Here is an 18,803-nt window from a genome sequence, read left to right as displayed (position 1 = left end):
TCCGTATGTGTTTTGCTGATCCGCTGATCTGCAAAGTCTCATATTCCACTAACTTGTGACAAAAAATAAAATCTCACATGAACTCACCATACCCCTCACGGAATCCAAATGCGTAAAAAATTTTAGGCATTTATATTCCAGACTTCTTCTCACGCTTTAGGGCCCCTAAAATGCAAGGGCAGTATAAATACCCCACATGTGACCCCATTTTGGAAAGAAGACACCCCAAGGTATTCCGTGAGGGGTATGGTGAGTTCATGTAAAATTTTATTTTTTGTCACAAGTTAGTGGAATATGAGACTTTGTAAGAAAAAAAACAAAAAACATTTTCCGCTAACTTGTGACAAAAAATAAAAACTTCCATGAACTCACTATGCCCATCAGCGAATACCTTAAGGTATCTACTTTCCGAAATGGGGTCATTTGTCGGGTGTTTCTACTGTCTGGGCATTGTAGAACCTCAGGAAACATGACAGGTGCTCAGAAAGTCAGAGCTGCTTCAAAATGCGGAAATTCACATTTTTGCACCATAGTTTGTAAACGCTATAACTTTTACCCAAACCAATAAATATACACTTATTGCATTTTTTTTTATCAAAGACATGTAGAACAATAAATTTAGAGAAAAATTTATATAGAAATGTAGTTTTAATTGAAAAATTTTACAACCGAAAGTGAAAAATGAAGTTTTTTTGCAAAAAGTTATATAAAAAAAGTTAAAATGTCAGCAGCAATGAAATACCACCAAATGAAAGCTCTATTAGTGAGAAGAAAAGGAGATACAATTCATTTGGATGGTAAGTTGTATGACCGAGCAATAAACCGTGAAAGTAGTGTAGTGCAGAATTGTAAAAAGTGGTCTGGTCATTAAGGGGGTTTAAGCTAGGGGAGCTGAGGTGGTTAATAAGGTTCGGGTTCGGTGTCCGGGTCAAGTTCGGGTCCAAAACCTGTACTTTGACCTGAAATTCGTCCGAACCCGGCGAACCCGGAATTCACTGGGTTCACTCATCCCTATTCATTTGCATATATTTGAAAACTTCATTTTTTCAGCTATGTGGCTACAGCTGTAAGTTCAGCCCGTTCATAGGTACAAGTCTGCTGACAGATGCCCTTAAATAATTGTGGCACGCCTAATGCCATTAGGGGGACAGATTAAGACCAGTGTGTAAAATGCCAGACTTAGGCCCCTTTCACACGGGTGAGTATTCCGCGTGGATGCGATGCGTGAGTTGAACGCATTGCACCCGCACTGAATCCCGACCCAATAATTTCTATAGGGGTGTTCACATGAGCGGTGATTTTCACGCATCACTTATGCGTTGTGTGAAAATTGTGCGTTTTTCGCGTAACGCAGGCCCCATAGAAATGAATGGGGTTGCGGGAAAATCGCAAGCATCCGCAAGCAAGGGCGGATGCAGTGCGATTTTCACGCACGGTTGCTAGGAGATGATCGGGATGGAGACCCGATCATTATTTTTTTCCCTTATAACATGGTTATAAGGGAAAATAATAGCATTCTGGATTACAGAATGCATAGTACAATAGCGCTGGAGGGGTTAAAAAAATATATAAAAATGTAACTCGCCTTAATCCACTTGATCGCGCAGCCCGGCATCTCTTCTGTCTCTCTTCTGTGCTGTGTGGAGGAATAGGACCTGTGGTGACGTCACTCCGGTCACAACCATGGTAAAAGATCATGTGATGACTGAAGTGACGTCACCACAGGTCCTGTTCCTCCACACAGCACAGAAGACAGACAGACAGAAGAGATGCCGGGCTGCTCGATCAACTGGACTAAGGTGAGTTAAATTTAAAAAAAAAAGTGCTATTTTACTATGCATTCTGTATTCAGAATGCTATTATTTTCCCTTATAACCATGTTATAAGGGAAAATAATACAATCTACAGAACACCGATCCCAAGCCCGAACTTCTGTGAAGAAGTTCGGGTTTGGGTACCAAACATGCGCGATTTTTCTCACGCGCGTGCAAAACACATTACAATGTTTTGCACTCGCGCAGGAAAATCGCTCGTGTTCCCGCAACACACCCGCACATTTTACCGCAACGCCCGTGTGAAAGAGGCCTTAATGTTTCCCATGGTGAATTCCAAGATCAGCAGAAATAGCACACTGTTGTCCATGGGCTGTGTCTGCATAACTTGATTAGGGATTACCTGCAATATCAGCTAAACCACATGGACAAGACTGTCACAATTTCTGGAAAAGATGCAAGCTAGTGTTGGGCGAGCATGTTCAGCCGAACACCACATGTGCTCGACCGCGATGCTCGAGTCAATACGCAGCCAATAAACGTGCGGGAAAGTACTGGCACTCACTGTAATGCCGTAGCCATGTTGGTTACTGGTATTGCAGTGATTGGCTGTCCATAACGCGTCATTGGGTGCTATATAGTGACACAACCTCTGCTACACCTGTTTTGTTACATTTACGTATCCTAAATATCTGTGAAATTCAGCGCAATTGTTTGGCCGCTGCTGACAGCGACATTACCTGCGCTACATTTCCTGTATAACGTTTGCGCATCCTAAATATCTGTGACATTCAGTGTCATTTTTTTCTTAGCCGCTGGTGACAGCGACATTACCTGCGCTACGTCTCCTGTATAACGTTCGCGCATCCTAAATATCTGTGACATTCAGCGCAATTGTTTGGCCGCTGGTGACGGCGACATTGCCTGCGCTACATCTCCTGTATAACGTTTGCGCATCCTAAATATCTGTGACATTCAGTGTAATTTTTTCTTAGCCGCTGGTGACAGTGACATTACCTGGGCTACATCTCCCATATAACGTTTGCGCATCCTAAATATCTGTGACATTTAGTGCAATATTTTTGCCTCTGGTGACAGCAACATTACCTGTGCTATATCTCCTGTATAACGTTTGTGCATCCTAAATATCTGTGACAGTGTAATTTATTTACGCATACACAAAACCTGTGCTACTGTACATATGACATACTTGCAAGCATATATACCATTTAATATGCTCAAGGCGAGCAGTAAGGGACGTGGAAGTGACCGTGCTGCTGATGGTGCACGCAGAGGCCGTGGCCCCGGGCGCGGTGAAACTGTGCCTGCTGCCAGGGCACAAGAAACACACTCACCCACAATACCTAGCTTCATGTCCCAGTTTGAAGGGCGGCGCAGGACACCACTCTCGATGTCACACCAGTGCGACCAGGTGGTCGGTTGGATTGCAGCAGATAATGCTTCCAGTCGGTTAAGCACCACCCTGTCTTCCACAAAGTCCAGTCTCAGTAGCCAAGAGTCTGGTCAACAGAATCCTCACCCTGATACTCCTTCCTCCCACCATGGAGAGTCTTGGCAAACAAGTGATCCCACACTCGGACCTTTTGAGGAGCTTTTTTCATCGCCATTCCTTGATTTGGGCGTCTCGCCAAGCTCGCTTGAAGAGGGACATGAGGAGATCTTGTGCACTGATTCCCAAACTCTTAAGCATCCACAGTCAGAAGAAGATGATGGTGGTGGGGAACGGCAATTAGTGTCTCAAGAGGTTGATAATGAGACACAGTTGTCAATAAGTGAGGTTCTTGTTAGGTCAACAAGTCAGGAGGATGACCAGAGTGAGGAAGTGGAAGATGTGGCTGACGATGAAATCACAGACGCAACCTAGGAAGGTGGCAAGCCGAGCGAGAACAGCAGTACAGAGAGGGAGGGATCCGCAGCACCGCAACAGGCTGGAAGAGGCAGTGGGGTGGCAAAATGGAGAAGGTGGGCCACACCAAACAGGCCCGCAACTGTTTCCCGGAGCACCCCCTTGCGGCAATCTTCCTTGCCAAGGGGTAGGTGTTCTGCAGTCTCGCACTTTTTTGAGGAAAGTGCAGACGATAAAATAATTGTCATTTGCAACCTGTGTCGTACCAAAATGAGCAGGGGTGTGAACACTGGCAACCTCATCACCACCAGCATGATCCGCCACATGGCATCAAAGCACCCTAATAGGTGGTTCGAACGGCTGTGTCCACAATCGGTGTCTGCGGGTCACACCACTGCCTCCTCTTCCCCTGTGTTACGTGCAGGCCAAACCCCTGTCCAAGACGCAGGCCCGTATGCCTCCCGCCCTGCACCTGGACCTTCGCAAGCACCATCAGCTAGCACATCCACTTCTGTGTCTCAGTGCAGTGTACAGATGTCCATACCCCAGGCCTTTGAATGAAAGTGCAAATAACCAGCCATCCACCCACAGGCCATATCACTAAATGCACACTTTCCAAATTGCTGGCCCTGGAAATGTTGCCATTTAGGCTTGTGGACAATGAGGCTTTCTGCAGCTGGATGGCGGTGGCCGTCCCTTGTTACTCAGTCCCTAGCCGCCACTAATTTTCCCGGTGTGCCGTCCCCGCCTTATACCAGCATGTGTCCCATAACATCACCTGTGCCCTGACCAACGCAGTTATTGGGAAGGTCCACTTAATGACTGACACATGGACAAGTGCTTTTGGCCAGGGACGCTAGAGTTCCCCGACGGCACACTGGGTGAACGATGTGGAGACCGGGAGCGAGTCGTACTCTGGAATGGCACTGGTGCTACCGACGACAAGGATTGCGGGCCCTACTTCCATCAGGATTTCCACCACCACCTACATTAGAGGTTGCAACCCCCCCTTCTCCTCCTCTACTTCCACCTCTGAATTCTCATCTTGCAGCACCAGTCAGAAGCTGGAAGCAGTGTAGCACTGCAGTGGGGAAGCGGCAGCAGGCCCCGCTGAAACTAATTTGCTTAGGTGACAAACAGCACACCGCTGCAGAGCTGTGGCAGGGGATAAGGGACCAGACTGAGCTGTGGCTCTTGCCACTCAACTTACAACCAGGCATGGTTGTGTCTGATAATGGCCGTAACCATACCATGCCATGCCCACGTGTTCAACTTAGTGGTTCAGCGGTTTCAGAAATCCTACCCCAATTTGCCTGAGCTACTGGTGAAGGTGTGCCGCATGCGTACCCATTTCCAAAAGTCATCTACAGCTACTGCCGGTCTGGCAATGCTGCAACAGTGCTTGCAATTGCCAGCTCACTGACTGTTGTGCAACATGAGCACGAGCTGGAACTCCACGTTCCACATGTTGGCCAGGCTTTGTGAGCAGCAGAGGGCAGTAGTGGAATACCAGCTGCAACATGGTCGTTGCCTTTCCAGTCAGCTTCCGCTCTTCACAAGCGACGAGTGGGCATGGATGTCTGACCTCTGTGAGGTTTTACGCAACTTTGAGGAATCAACACAGATGGTGAGCGGCGATGCTTCTCATCTCTCATTCCTGTGGTGGAGAGAACTAGCAAAATGGTGCAATACCAGAAGGTCCTTGTGGAAAAATTGCTCCAAAAGTTTCCAGCTGACAACGCTAGCAGCAGAGTACGTAGTTCCTTGGGCAACTGAGGAGGGGAGACGAGGGGAACACACAGCAGCTCCAACAGAGGCAGGCAACACTCTCCAAGGCCTGGAACAGTTTCATGACACCTGCCAGCAGCGACCTGGAAGTCCAAGATGGATCCAGACATCCTCCCCATGCTGTTCCCGAACCATTTTAGTCGTGTTTCCATCAATTTCTAACCTTTTCCTGTGAACCAGACACCCTCCCCTCTTCAGAGCAGGGGGAGCCTGGTTTAATGCTCTGGTTCTCCTATTGACTTCCATTGTTCTCTGGTGCTCTGTAGAGCACCCGAACATCCCAAAGTGTTCTACTCGAGCACCAGAGCACTTTGGTGCTCGATCAACACTAATGCAAACCCCTCTTTCTAATCCTTCTGTGATGCAAAGACTACTTGTCCTTGAATACTCCCTGAGAAACCTTTATTAACTCTTTCAATGGATCAGTAAAGTTTGCAATGCCTTCATTTATATTTTTCTGAACAATTTGATGAATGCATTTGAACTTGTTTTAGTTTGAACTTGCAGGTAGTTATTTGTGATATGATACAGTGATGTGATGATGAAAGAAAATTATAAAGACATATAGCAGGGTATAAATGCAGTTTGTGTCTGCCTGTTCTGTCTAAAAAAATAACAATAAGAAAGCTACAGCAGTAATTAAATCAGCAGTATATGTTCATGCTTATTTCTACGTACAAAAATTATTATAAGCCCATTATAATCATGAGAATGTAATAAAACAAATTCTCTTGTTCCTTAAGGCCTTGGATACATGGAGACTTCTTGTAGTGCAACTGAATGATGTTAACTATTGAGCTAGAGCAGCAGAAGTCCAAAGAAGTACAGTGGACCAGATTTAATAATCCTACAGATGGGATAAATTTATGCACCAGATAATTTATCACAGGGGCTCAGTCTGGATGATAAATCTGGTGCAGAGATAGACACTGTTCTCCCACTTTATACCAACTATTGGTTGACTTACTTTGAAACAGAATTTTACTTCATAGCTGAAATCAGTCAGTAGCACTACAAAAAATCTCAGTGTAGTTCTCAGCTAAAGAGGGTTTTGGGACAGATAAAGACAGCCGCTCCATTTAAACTCTGCTATGTGATGTGGAGAAATAGGGGAATCAGAACCCTCTTTTTTAGTGGTCTGCAAAGGCCCAGCAGTAGGACCCCTATTGCCAACACATTTATAACTTTTGTACTTTGTGAGAAAGCCATTTAAGAGTTGTCAAGTGTAGACAACAATGTGTGGTTAGCAGGTCCCATGGAGACAAGCTGATCATAAGGTACAATGTTTTTGCCACAAAAACTATTGGCTTGTGCTCTCTACATTATACTCTTACTGATGTCAATATGTGTCTTTCCTGTGGCTTACCTCTCACTGTTGTTCCTTTGGGCAAGTGCAGTGAAGGGATGGTGCACCTTTTCTTCCCTCAGGGCACACCTTGGTTCTAGGGTTCCTGCCTGATGGTAATTGGGGTGCCCATGATGGGCCCGTGCAATGGCCAGTGTATGGTGTGAGAGTGAGTAACCAGGCTTGAATTAACAGAATTAAGTCTTTACTAAAGTGCAAAATAGAAGTTGTAGTACATCAAACGATACCAAAACACAATGCAATTCTTCCCAGATAATGATGTATGGATTTAGGCAAACATAGGAGTTATGGCCCTCTACCCTCTCTTTCTGTCTCAAGTCTCTTCAAGTAGAATCTATGGCGGCAAATCGTTTGCTTGCAATGGTGTCTGTAATGTCCACTGAGGGATACAGGGTTTTGGAGATATGACTGGCCAGGTCATGTCCAGATGTCTTAACAGTGTCCCTCACTGCAGTAAAGTCTGAACACCTTTTGATAGCGGGCTACTTTACTGATTCCAGTGCTTGGCCATGTAGATTCTAGCTTCTTAGCTTCTCTAGTTCTCTCCTTCGTCTTTCTCCTTCTCTCCTTCAATAGATCTTGCAAAGACTGGTGAGTCTCTAGCTTCTTGGGCCTTAGAAAAGCCTCAGCTTTCTTTCTCCACAAACTCCAGTCTAAACTGACCTAAGGTCAGTGGCGTCGCTACAGGGGGGCGAGGGGGGGCAATTGCCCCCCCCCAGGTCATTCCTTGCCCCCCCGGGTGCCCCCCCGCTGATTCGCTGAATATCGCTGACTCTAGCGCTAATCGCTGCTTGCTGCGCAGGCCGCCCGCACTGACAGAGAAGAGAACACACACAGATACGTAACATACAGTCAGTGCCAGTCCGTCGGCTATGGAGTGGAGTCACATGACAGATGGGGTGGTGCCGTGGTGGGGGCGGCGTTTGGACCCAGCGGACTCGCGGAGGCAGAGCGTGCAAGGCGCAGGCTGGGAGTGTGACAGCCGCAGAGACGAGTTGACGACTTGACGTCACGGTCGTCAACACGTAAAGCTGCGCTGCTGCGTGCCTGCCCACCCGCGCAAACGGACTTTGTAAATTGCTGCCGCCTGCCAGTGAGTACCTTGCCTTCCCTTCATGTTCTGCGTTCTCTCTGCTCCTGCTAAAAAGTTTTTTAAAAATGTACCCCTATACCCCCACTACCTCGCCTCATGGCCTGCCCTCCCATCTACTTGGTTTGCGCCCAGACCCTCCTCAACCTATCCCTGATGATATGGTTACCCCTATAACTTAGGGTATAATTGGTAGTACATTATACAAGGGTAATATGCCGCCTGCCAGGCTGCCAGTGAGTGCCTTGCCTTGCCTTCATGTTCTGACTCTGAGTTCTCTCTGCTCCTGCTAAAAAGTTTAAAAAAAAAATGTACCCCTATACCCCCACTACCTCGCCTCATGGCCTGCCCTCCCTCCTGCTTGGTTTGTGCCCAGCCCCTCCTCAACCTGTCCTTGATGATATGGTTACCCCTATAACTTAGTTATATTACCCCTGTATAATGTACCCTGATACCCCTTAGTTATAATATAACCCATAATGTCCCCTGACTGATACCCCTCAGTTATATAACTGAGGGTAATCAGGGTACATTATACAGGGGGGTAATATAACTTATATTACCACCGTATAATGCCTGACAGGGCTCCTGAGTAACTTATATTACCCTTGTAAAATTATGTACCAGGATACCTCTTAGGCCTCATGCACACGACCGTTTTTTTTTTAGGGTCCGCAAAAACGGGGTCCGTAGGTCCGTGATCCGTGACCATTTTTTCATCCGTGGGTCTTCCTTGTTTTTTGGAGGATCCACAGACATGAAAAAATGAAAAAAAAAAAAATCTAAGTCAAGTTTGCCATAGAAATGATAGGAAAAAACGGACACGGTTTACGGACACGGATGGCAATCTTGTGTGCATCCGTGATTTTTCACGGACCCATTGACTTGAATGGGTCCGTGAACCGTTGGCCGTGAAAAAAATAGGACAGGTCATATTTTTTTCACGGCCAGGAAACACGGATCACGGATGCGGATGCCAAACGGTGCATTTTCAGATTTTTCAACGGACCCATTGAAAGTCAATGGGTCCGTGAAAAAAAAACGGAAAACGGCACAACGGCCACGGATGCACACAACGGTCGTGTGCATGAGGCCTTAGTTATATGATCTCAGCGGGGTTATATAACTAAGGGGTATCAGGGTACGTTATTATACATGGGTAATATAACTCAGGAGGCCTATCGGGCATTATACGGTGGAAATATAGCTTACATTACCTCTGTATAATGTCCCATGATAGCCCTCCTCAGTTATATTACCCCTGTGTAATGTACCCTGATATCCCTTAGTTATATAATATAACTAAGGGGTAGCAGGGTGCATTATACAGGGGTAACCTAACTGAGGAGTGCTATCCTATCAGGGACGTAATACAGGGGTAATGTAAGCTACATTACCTCTTTATAATGTCTGATAGCCCTCCTCAGTTATATTATACCCAATGTACCCTGATACCCCTTAATTATATTACCCCGGCATCAGGGGCGTAGCTGCAGGGGAAGCGGCTGCTTTAGTATTTTTCAGTAGTATGATTAGCTGGCGAAAATTATTAGTGCCCCCCCATTTTTGACTGTGTATCTTCTGTGCCCCCCCTATATATTGATCCTAGAGTCGCCACTGCCTAAGGTTAGGGGTGGGGCCAGCTTTCCATACATAGTTATGCAGGGTACTATACATAATTGGATTAAATTTGGGGGAGTGATAACATAGATAATCTTAGATAACATGATAATACCTAACAGTATATTTCATCACAAACCATTTGCAGATACCCCCTGCTCTGGGGTGCTGCATCTATTGTGTGTCTGTATAAAAAAAAAAAACATGAACGTTCATCCAAAGCAAGAGCTTACTTTTGGGTATAGCTAGAACAGTGGTCAGAAACCTCGACACTCCAGATGTTGCAAAACTACAACTCCCAGCATACACACTTGTTTGGCTTTTCTCTAAAAATGCCTACATAGGTAAATGATGCATAATGAAAGATGTTTCAGAACAGCTGGAGTGCCAGAGATTGCTCTAAAGCAATAATAAGGCGCCATAGATATGGGTTGTCTAAATCATACAACCTACTTATAAGAATAAATAGATATGCAACTTTTGAATATTTGATTATGTTTTTTAACCTATTCCCTTTTTTTTTTTTACAGACACAATATGCAGAGTTTTTAGTTCACGGGACTATGAAGTAATTCAACACAATGATCTTACTGGTGAACAAATGCTAAATACTATTAAGATCTATGCAAAGGAGAATCACGCTGAAAAAGACAGCTTTGTGTGTTTTGTACTCAGTCATGGGGACAAAGGGATTGTGTTTGGTACAGATGGAAAAAAGGTGCCAGTCAATGGCCTAACAGACTGCTTTAATGGTCTGCAATGTCCATCACTAGTTGGGAAACCCAAAGTCTTCTTCTTTCAAGCATGCCAAGGAGATAAATCTGATACAGGTGTCCTCTATGTCAGTGACAGCATTTCATCGGTGTATGTAAATGATGCCCTTGGCCAAAAACTTCCAATAACTGCGGATTTCTTAACAGCTTTTGCCAGTGTTGAAGAGTATGAATCTTTAAGGTGCCCAACAACTGGCTCTGTCTATATTCAGACTCTGTGTTCAGCCCTACAGAATCATCATTTTTTGTAAGTATGATACAGCAATCAAAATGTATATATTGTTTTCACATTTTCAATACAAACAGAAACAAAAATTGAAATACAAGTAATCTGGTGGATACTATGGGCATATGTACAGCCAATTTTTATTGCTGCATCTAAACTGAAAAAGAAAGCAAGTTTTCAAATAGTATTGATTAAAAAAGTTCCTATAATTTTCTAAATACAACTCCCAAGCAAGCAAACCATGTGCAGTCTGGTCATGCAAACAAACTCTCTTCCTCTTGTCCCCTACTTTTTTGCTAATCTGCATTATGTAGGCTATCAAGAAGGAGGGGACAGAAGTTAGAGAGTATGACTGCAGGATTAGACTACACAGGCTTTGTTTCTTGTCTGTAACTGGTACAGTATCCCCAGCGGGACATGGGCCTTAGGAGATCCATAGTCTGCCTGTAAAGAATGTCCAAATGAAAAATGCAGCAGGCGCAACAATGTGTGTGCTGTGTAAATAACACCCCGGCCCCAGTGAAAAGCTGCTTACTAGAGAAAATCAGTAGACATATCACTGAGTGGCAGGTGAAGTCAGTCCAGAATCGAAGCCGATTCCGTCTGCTGGAAATACTTTTCTGAGGTCCAGAAAAAGGAAGTAACAATAACAAAAAAATAAAATTAAAAAAGGGGAATTGTGAGCGCTAACTGATAAAAGTGGAAAAAATAAGCAGGGTGACGCATTTCAAAGGGGGTCTCTCTTCTTCATCAGACCCATAAGTAATTCACAGAATAAGTTATAGATATATATATATTAAAATGAAGATGGATCAAAGCAACATGATGTGCATAATTCCATAAAAAGACATTTGGGGTCACTTATCAAACTGGTGTAAAGTAGAACTGGCTTAGTTGCCCAAAGCAATCAATCAGATTCCACCTTTCATTTTTCACAGCTCCTTTGAAAATGAAAGGAGGAATCTGATTGGTTGCTATGGGCAACTAAGCCAGTTCTACTTTACACCAGTTGGATTAAATGACCCCAATTAAATCTACATGCAATAATTTAAAAAGAGGAAAAAATCAATTAGTAAAAGTATTTATCAATACCCTGACCTAGAAAGAATGGTGTAAAAGAAGAGATGAAGAATGTAAAGAGAAAAAAAAAAAATGTCATTAACCCAAGTGAACCATTTGGGGGAAAGACAACAAAAAGTGCTATGACAATATAAGTGAGCACACCTACCAAGTAATATACAATAATCCTTTATTAAATCACACAAAACAAGCATAAAATCATTGAAAAACATGCTAAAGACACAGATTGGCTGCCATGTAAGGCACCTATCCATACACCAACCCCATGGTCAGAAGATAATGTTACCACCACAAGATGAAATAGGGAATGGAGTGATACAGGAGAGAATTGACAGAAAATGTGAAGGATCAGGAGGTAATGCATGCAGGACCAAAAATATAATTGGAAGCTAGAATCAAAAAGGTAGGATCTAGAGTAGAGAGAAAAAAAATGATGCAGGAAATGAGTTGCAGATATTATAAAGGGAACCAAATAAAACACCAGGGTTTTCCGAGATTTTTTTTACTGACGACCTATCCTCAGGACACCCAAGACCGCCGCTGATCAGCTGTTTGTGCCGCAGCCCTTTCTCTGCTTTTCCTAGGCCGCTAATGTCACGTTCATCGTTCACGTGGCCTTGAAGCAGCACAGCCCCATTAAAGTAAACGCAATATCAAGCATAACCACTATACAATGTATGGCGCTGTGCTTGGTGAGCTAAGAGAAGGCAGCGGTGCTCACAGGAGCGCCAGTGCCTTTTTTAAAACAGCTGATCGTCAGGGGTCCCTGGTGTCAGACCCCCACCGATCAGATAAAAAATTATAATCTCAGAAAGCCCTTTTAAGGTAAAGAGGGGTATTCCCATCACAATGATCATTGTTAAATCTGTTAATGATTTGACAGTGATCATTTTTTTAAATACATTGTATTACCCAATTCCCACCCTTTTTGAGAAAATAAGTCCCCTCTTACCTGATTGTTGTCTTTCGTCTCCCCTGGTTACGGCCACCTATCACCTGTCGAATCCTGTGGCCGCGGTTGCGCAGAAGACTGAAGATTTTCTCCCAGCCGGGCCGCGCAATGTCCTGAACACGCACGCTGCCGCGCATGTGCCATGATGACTTCTTCCTGGCCAGTATAGTACAAAGCCGCAAATGCGCACGCCGGCTCTGTACTATACAGGCCAGGAAAAAGTCACCATGGTGCATGCCCAGTGGCATGCGCGTTGAAGACAGCTCGCGGCCCGGCCGGGAGAAGACGTCAATAAAGCTGCCTGAGCCACCCCAGCCGAATCCAGGAACTGAACGTCACGCTCACCGCAGGTAAGTATGAAAACTGCTGATGGGAATACCTCTTTAAAGGGAACCTGTCACCCAAAAATCGCCTATTAAGCTGTTTACAGTACCTTATAGTGCTGTATAGTCGTTTCCTGATGCACTTTTTGTTAGTTTTGCAGCATGTATGCTCAGTCAGAAATCGATGTTATATTCAGCTGCTGCCCCGTGCTTCAAGTCAGGCTTGAAGTCACGGGGGCAGCGGCCTCGGCGTCTTACATGGCCCTCTCCCCGCCCCCTGCCTCTGTGACTGACAGCCGAAATCCGATTCCGGGACCGCGCTCAACGGCCGCATGCGCAGTAAAGGGCGGCAGGAGCGCGGTCCTGGCTGCCGCGCGTACTACGCGCCGTCTTACTTTCGCCGCACTGCGCATGCGCCCGACATCCTGTATCAAACGCGCCCGGATTTCGGCTGTCAGTCACAGAGGCAGGGGGCGGGGAGAGGGCCATGTAAGACGCCGAGGCCGCTGCCCCCGTGACTTCAAGCCTGACTTGAAGCACGGGGCAGCAGCTGAATATAACATCGATTTCTGACTGAGCATACATGCTGCAAAACTAACAAAAAGTGCATCAGGAAACGACTATACAGCACTATAAGGTACTGTAAACAGCTTAATAGGCGATTTTTGGGTGACAGGTTCCCTTTAATATTTAATAAATGGCATGAATATTGGACCCCCTCCTATAACACAAAGGTAGTAGGTGAATTAAAAGGGAAAATTAAAAATAGAAAAAGGTAAGCAAAAATAAAAAGGGAATAACAGTGAAAGGGGGACCACATGAAACCAATCGATGACTTGATGTATTTTATAGACACCAAGGACACGAATACTACAAAATATATCAAGGCACTGCATGGAATAGGAATGCCAAAAAAGAGCACTCATAAAGGGATAGGTTCCCAAAATCCTAAAGAAAAGACTGCCGGACAAACTGAAAAAAGAAAATTACAGAATCAGTATACAAAAATATTAAAGGGGTTATCCAACCCCTGAAATGCCTCCCCATACGCCTGGGCCCCTGACAGAGGTTATACTTTCCTGGCTCCCCGGTACCTGAGTCGCTTCTGATGCCCGCACGGCTGCCGCTGCATCTCCCCTTCGTGTGGATCAAAACATCTAGTGTCAGGGGGAAGGTAGCCAAAAGCAGGAGGTGACACTAGGGAGGCTCGTCTCCGTCACCGCCTGCTATTGACTAGCCCCCAGCACCCCCGACGCCAGATATTCTCATTACCAGGAGTACCCACAGACATTTGTGAGGTGCTGGAAATGGATTTCAAGGAAATAGGGATAAGACTTTTTAATACAGGATCAGTCATTAAAATATGCCAGTATTTATATAAAATCTAATATCCCCATAGGCCACATTAAAATCCATAATAAAATTAATTGAATACATGTCCACAGGATATTGTAATTGTAACTAAAACACTTTTCCTGAGTAAGAGACTTAGTTTTATTAAAAGCAGCAGTTATGAGGGAATTCAGATATGTTTGGCTTTAAAATAGGGCTTTAAAATAGGTATGTAAAATATCTGGTGATCTTTAAAATCAGTCATTGGAATAATTTTTCGGATACGTCTATACTGCCCATATAGCATGTTGTTAATCCACTTACAGTAATGACTACTCCCATGGTTCAGATCAATGTTAGAATCTACTTGTTTAAAATAAGTTTTCGTAGCAATGTTAGTATTACAGGATTTAACAATTACCGCATCCAAATACTGCGAGTAACGGATAAACCTGATTAGGTCATCAATGAACCTACGATAAAATAATATAAAATACAATCCTAAATCACAAATCATAAAGTGTGTCCAGATGCCTTTCATCTCCTGAACAAGTTAGCTTAGCACCATAAGCCTTTAAGTCTATCTAAATTATCTCCACAGAAATTCTGCACGCACCTCCTCTCAACACTAGTATGTATCTATGTATCTTTTGCTTTTAGCTGGTTTGAAGCTTTCTCTACACCTTTGCTTCTTTCGGGCTGATTCTGTCCTACTACTGTTCTCAGTTTGCATCTGTTATCTTCACTGTCTCAGCTTACACTCCCTATTACCTAAGTGATGGTAATGCTGACTACTACAGAGGGAAAATATTTAGTATTTCTTGTTCAATCTGATAGTACTGCCTGTTTCTGATGGAAGTGTCCCCTTAAGATAGCATCAGTGTAATTGCCCTTTGTAAGAATGAGTGGCTCTTACTAAACAGGGCAATGAACACAAATGAATATTGAAATGAGAAATACATTGGTGGCAATACATTTATTTAATTGCAATCTAGAATACAGAAAAATTTGCCCACGCAAATGCAGGTCATTACAATTGTTCCACTGTGACTATAGCTGTCCTATGTTCTTGTGAGACATTGTTGGGAATTAATGTGCAAATTCTTTATTTTTCAGCACAACAGACTTGATAAGAATTATTACACATGTGCAGAATAAGATAGCAGATAGAGATTACACCATAAAAAAAGAATATGGATATCTGGAAGTGAAGCAGATGCCAACGCATCAATCTGAATTGCGTAAAATACTGATTTTACCACCCCCATCCAATGGACAACAAGCAAGCTAATTACCTCGTATATAGGAAACAACCAATAGCACAATGTGATTTTAACCTGACATGCAACCCGAACAATCTGGAGTAAGGACGACTGAATGTGCAAGACTCATGAGTAACAAGACTTCTCGTAATTTAGAGAAACTATTATTATAGTAAAATATTCTATGTTTTGAATTACGTGATTACGTCTTATAACTATTAGTAAGGCCTCATGCACACGACAGTTGTTTTTCTCGGCCTCCGTTCCGTTTTTTTTGCGGATAGGATGGTGACCCATTCATTTCAATGGGTCAGCAAAAAAATGCTGATAGTTTATCCGTTTGTATTCCGCGTAAATTGTCCGTGTTTCCCTTGAGCAAAAAATATAGTGCATGTCCTACTTTTTTCACATTTGCGGACAAGGATAGGCATTTATTGCAAGGGATCTGTGGAAAAAAACGGATCCTCCAAAAAAAAAGGATGCCGCATTCTTTTTTTTGACGGACGCACAATTTGCGGACTCAAAAAACAACTGTTGTGTGCATGAGGCCTAAACTGGATATCTTCTTGAAGGATCTGTATTCTTAAAGACTATGGACACCTTTGACATGGAAAATGATTTTTACATATGTTAGTAGTTACCTTGAATTACAAATTTGCATTAAGTCTCAGTCTGCAGTCTTCATTCCTTCATTCTTTTTTAGATCCACAAAATGCAGTTTGCCCCCTGCTGCTAGTTTCAGACTTTTTCAATGTGGTTGAGCCTCATCCAATAACATGTGCTGGAGGTGAGGTCTGTGTGTCCAGGATGCTGCTGTCTTCTCTGGCTCCCATTTATCAGCACAACTTCATTTTTCGACTAATTTCCCTTTCTACAGATCATGGATAATCTTTTCTCACTTGTGCTCACATACAATGAAAGAAAGGGAAAAAAAGAGCTGAAAGATCAATACCAAATAGGCGGGGGCCCAACTCCCAGAAGTATAGGCTGTGTGAAGAGGTTGTGGTGTTCTGGTGAGCGCTGTAGCCTTCTCATACCATAACAAGCACAGCGATGTACATTATGTAGCGGCCATAAACTAAAATAGGACTCAGTTGCAAACAAGCCATGTGATCGATGAATGTGACATCACTGGCTTGGAAGCCTCTTCAAACTACTGATGGGGGCTGGGGGGAAGGGGGGAGTTGAATCCCCATGATCAGATATGAATGACCTATCCTGAGAATAGGCCAGGAAAATCGTTTAATTGTACATTTATGAAGCAAATGAACAATAAAACCATTTCAGTGCAAAGGTGTTCAAAGGCTTTAAGATCAACTTCAGATGTGGTCACATTGTTAAGAACATTTGGTTTGGACTTCTACTGGAAATCTGCACTAAAAATATCTACAAATGAATACGATATTTTGAAACCTCATTAGCATGCTGCATACAAAATGTAACCTCTTACTGCTCTGTGATGTACTACTATGTCAAGAGCACTGGTACTTAAACGGGTTGTCTCACTTCAGCAAAGGGCATTTATCACGTAGACAAAGTTAATACAAGGCACTTACTAATGTATTGTGATTGCCCATATTGCTTCCTTTGCTGACTAGATTCACTTTTCCATCACATTGTACACTGCTCATATCCAGGGGTTACGACAACCCTGTAGTCCATCATTAGTGGCTCTTGCACACTATAGCAAAAAGCATCAGCCTCTCTCATGGCTGGCAACATGGGAATATGCATAAAATGTCACTTGCTCTGATAGTGTGCAAGCATGACCATGGCTGCTGGATTTCAGGCTGGTCGTAACCATGGATATGAGCAGTGTATAATGTGATGGAAAAATGAATCATGCCAGCTAAGGAGGCAGTATGGACAATCAGAATACATCAGTAAGTGCCTTGTATTAACTTTCTCTACATGATACATGCTATTAGTGGAAGTGAGACAACACCTTTAAGGTTCCGTGCTCTAATAGCACATCATAGTGATAATCCCGGCACAGGAGGTGGGCCTGCGCCATCGCTTGTGGGTGCCGTCTGCATTATACAACAGACATCTTGCTCTCACTCCGATGCTTGCAGTTTAACCCCTCAGATGCCACTATCACAGCATCTGAGTGATTAGACAGAGGGAGGGGCGCTCTGTGTCCTCCAATCGGCATCTCACAAATGCAATTGCTGGGTCCCAAGTACCTGGTATTGCGGCCAGGGCCCTTCTGATGGACCCCAGGCGTGAAATGTCCTAGTTGCTAATATATCCTGTTTTTGCTGCAGCCACAGCGATCCAATCTATTAAAATATCCTATTTTTTAACCCACAGGACAAATGCCATTAAAAAAAAAAAAAAAAACAATGATGGAATTGTTGTTTTTGGACCTTGCACCAATGTTGTACACAAGACTTTTAGCACAAAGGGGCAAGTGCAGTCAGGAGCTCTGCATTGCAAATCGTTGCTCCTGCCTGTGCCTGGCATAGTATATTGGATGCCAGGCTTTGGTAGCGTGGAGGGCACAGGCAGGAGCAGTGATGTGTGCTCCTGCCTATACAACGCTCATTGCAGCCCTACAGTAGAATCCGACATGTCAGCGGTGTACAGTTATAAGGATTCCAAATCGCATCACATCAGGTGCCTATTTTGTAAGGAAAAACTTAGGAGGTTATTTACTTACAAATATATGTCTATATTAGGTGTATTTCTGGTGCAGATTGTGGAGCAAAGGTTCTTTATGCTGCAATCTGCAACTTTTCCCCACTCACATGAAGTCTCCAAAATTGGGCGGGGAAAGGGAAAGGGCTGACAGGGCCGTCTCATTTATCATTTTCTATGCCTGTTTTAGGCATAGAAAATTGTGTAAATCTACGCCAGAAAGGGAGCTGGCATTTGGAAGCAGCAGTGGATCCGCTGAAGTTATGTAGAGGCGCCGGCCTCTACATAACTTCCGCGGATCCACCGCCATTGCAGGGCCTTGTTAAGACCGGCGTCTAAAACGCCCATCCATTATACAACCCCCTTAGTATTTTACCCAAATTTTTTTTTAGGGCATTTAGAATAGTTTAAATGAAGTTATTCAAAAGTTTAAGTACACTTAAAGTTAGGAGTATCAGAATATGGCGACCCAAAAGCAATCTTTTTTTTTTTTTTTATAGGATTATAGGAAGAACATTTTAAAACATAAGAAAAATCTTATAAATTTGTCATAATAACCATAATCCTACTGACCTGTAAAATAAAGATAAAATGTCATTATTACAGAGCAGTGAACATCGTAAAAAAAAAATCTAATTACAATAGTGAAATTGTGTGGTTTTTTCCACACTGACACTCCCCCAATTTTTTTTTTAAAAGCTATACACTTCAC

The 18,803-nt window shown here is 43.6% G+C and overlaps 1 protein-coding gene across 2 annotated transcripts in view; it reads left to right on the top strand.

Moving 5' to 3' along the window:
- LOC122945081 (caspase-8-like) overlaps nucleotides 1-17,002 on the top strand; it is a 49,712-nt gene extending 32,710 nt beyond the window's left edge. The window contains exons 8-10 of one of the 2 annotated variants that reach the window (XM_044303936.1): nucleotides 10,034-10,096; nucleotides 10,424-10,523; nucleotides 15,306-17,002. In XM_044303936.1, coding sequence (XP_044159871.1) covers nucleotides 10,034-10,096; nucleotides 10,424-10,523; nucleotides 15,306-15,480 — 338 coding nt within the window. In that variant the 3' untranslated portion in view covers nucleotides 15,481-17,002. Of the gene's footprint in view, nucleotides 1-10,033; nucleotides 10,524-15,305 lie in introns of both variants that reach the window. The other variant, XM_044303935.1, reaches the window with a different exon arrangement.
- The last annotated feature ends 1,801 nt before the right edge of the window (nucleotides 17,003-18,803 follow it).

The sequence above is a fragment of the Bufo gargarizans genome, chromosome 8, assembly GCF_014858855.1.
Source record: "Bufo gargarizans isolate SCDJY-AF-19 chromosome 8, ASM1485885v1, whole genome shotgun sequence".
NCBI classification, from domain to species: Eukaryota; Metazoa; Chordata; class Amphibia; order Anura; family Bufonidae; genus Bufo; species Bufo gargarizans.
This window is presented reverse-complemented; position numbering and strand designations above follow the sequence as displayed.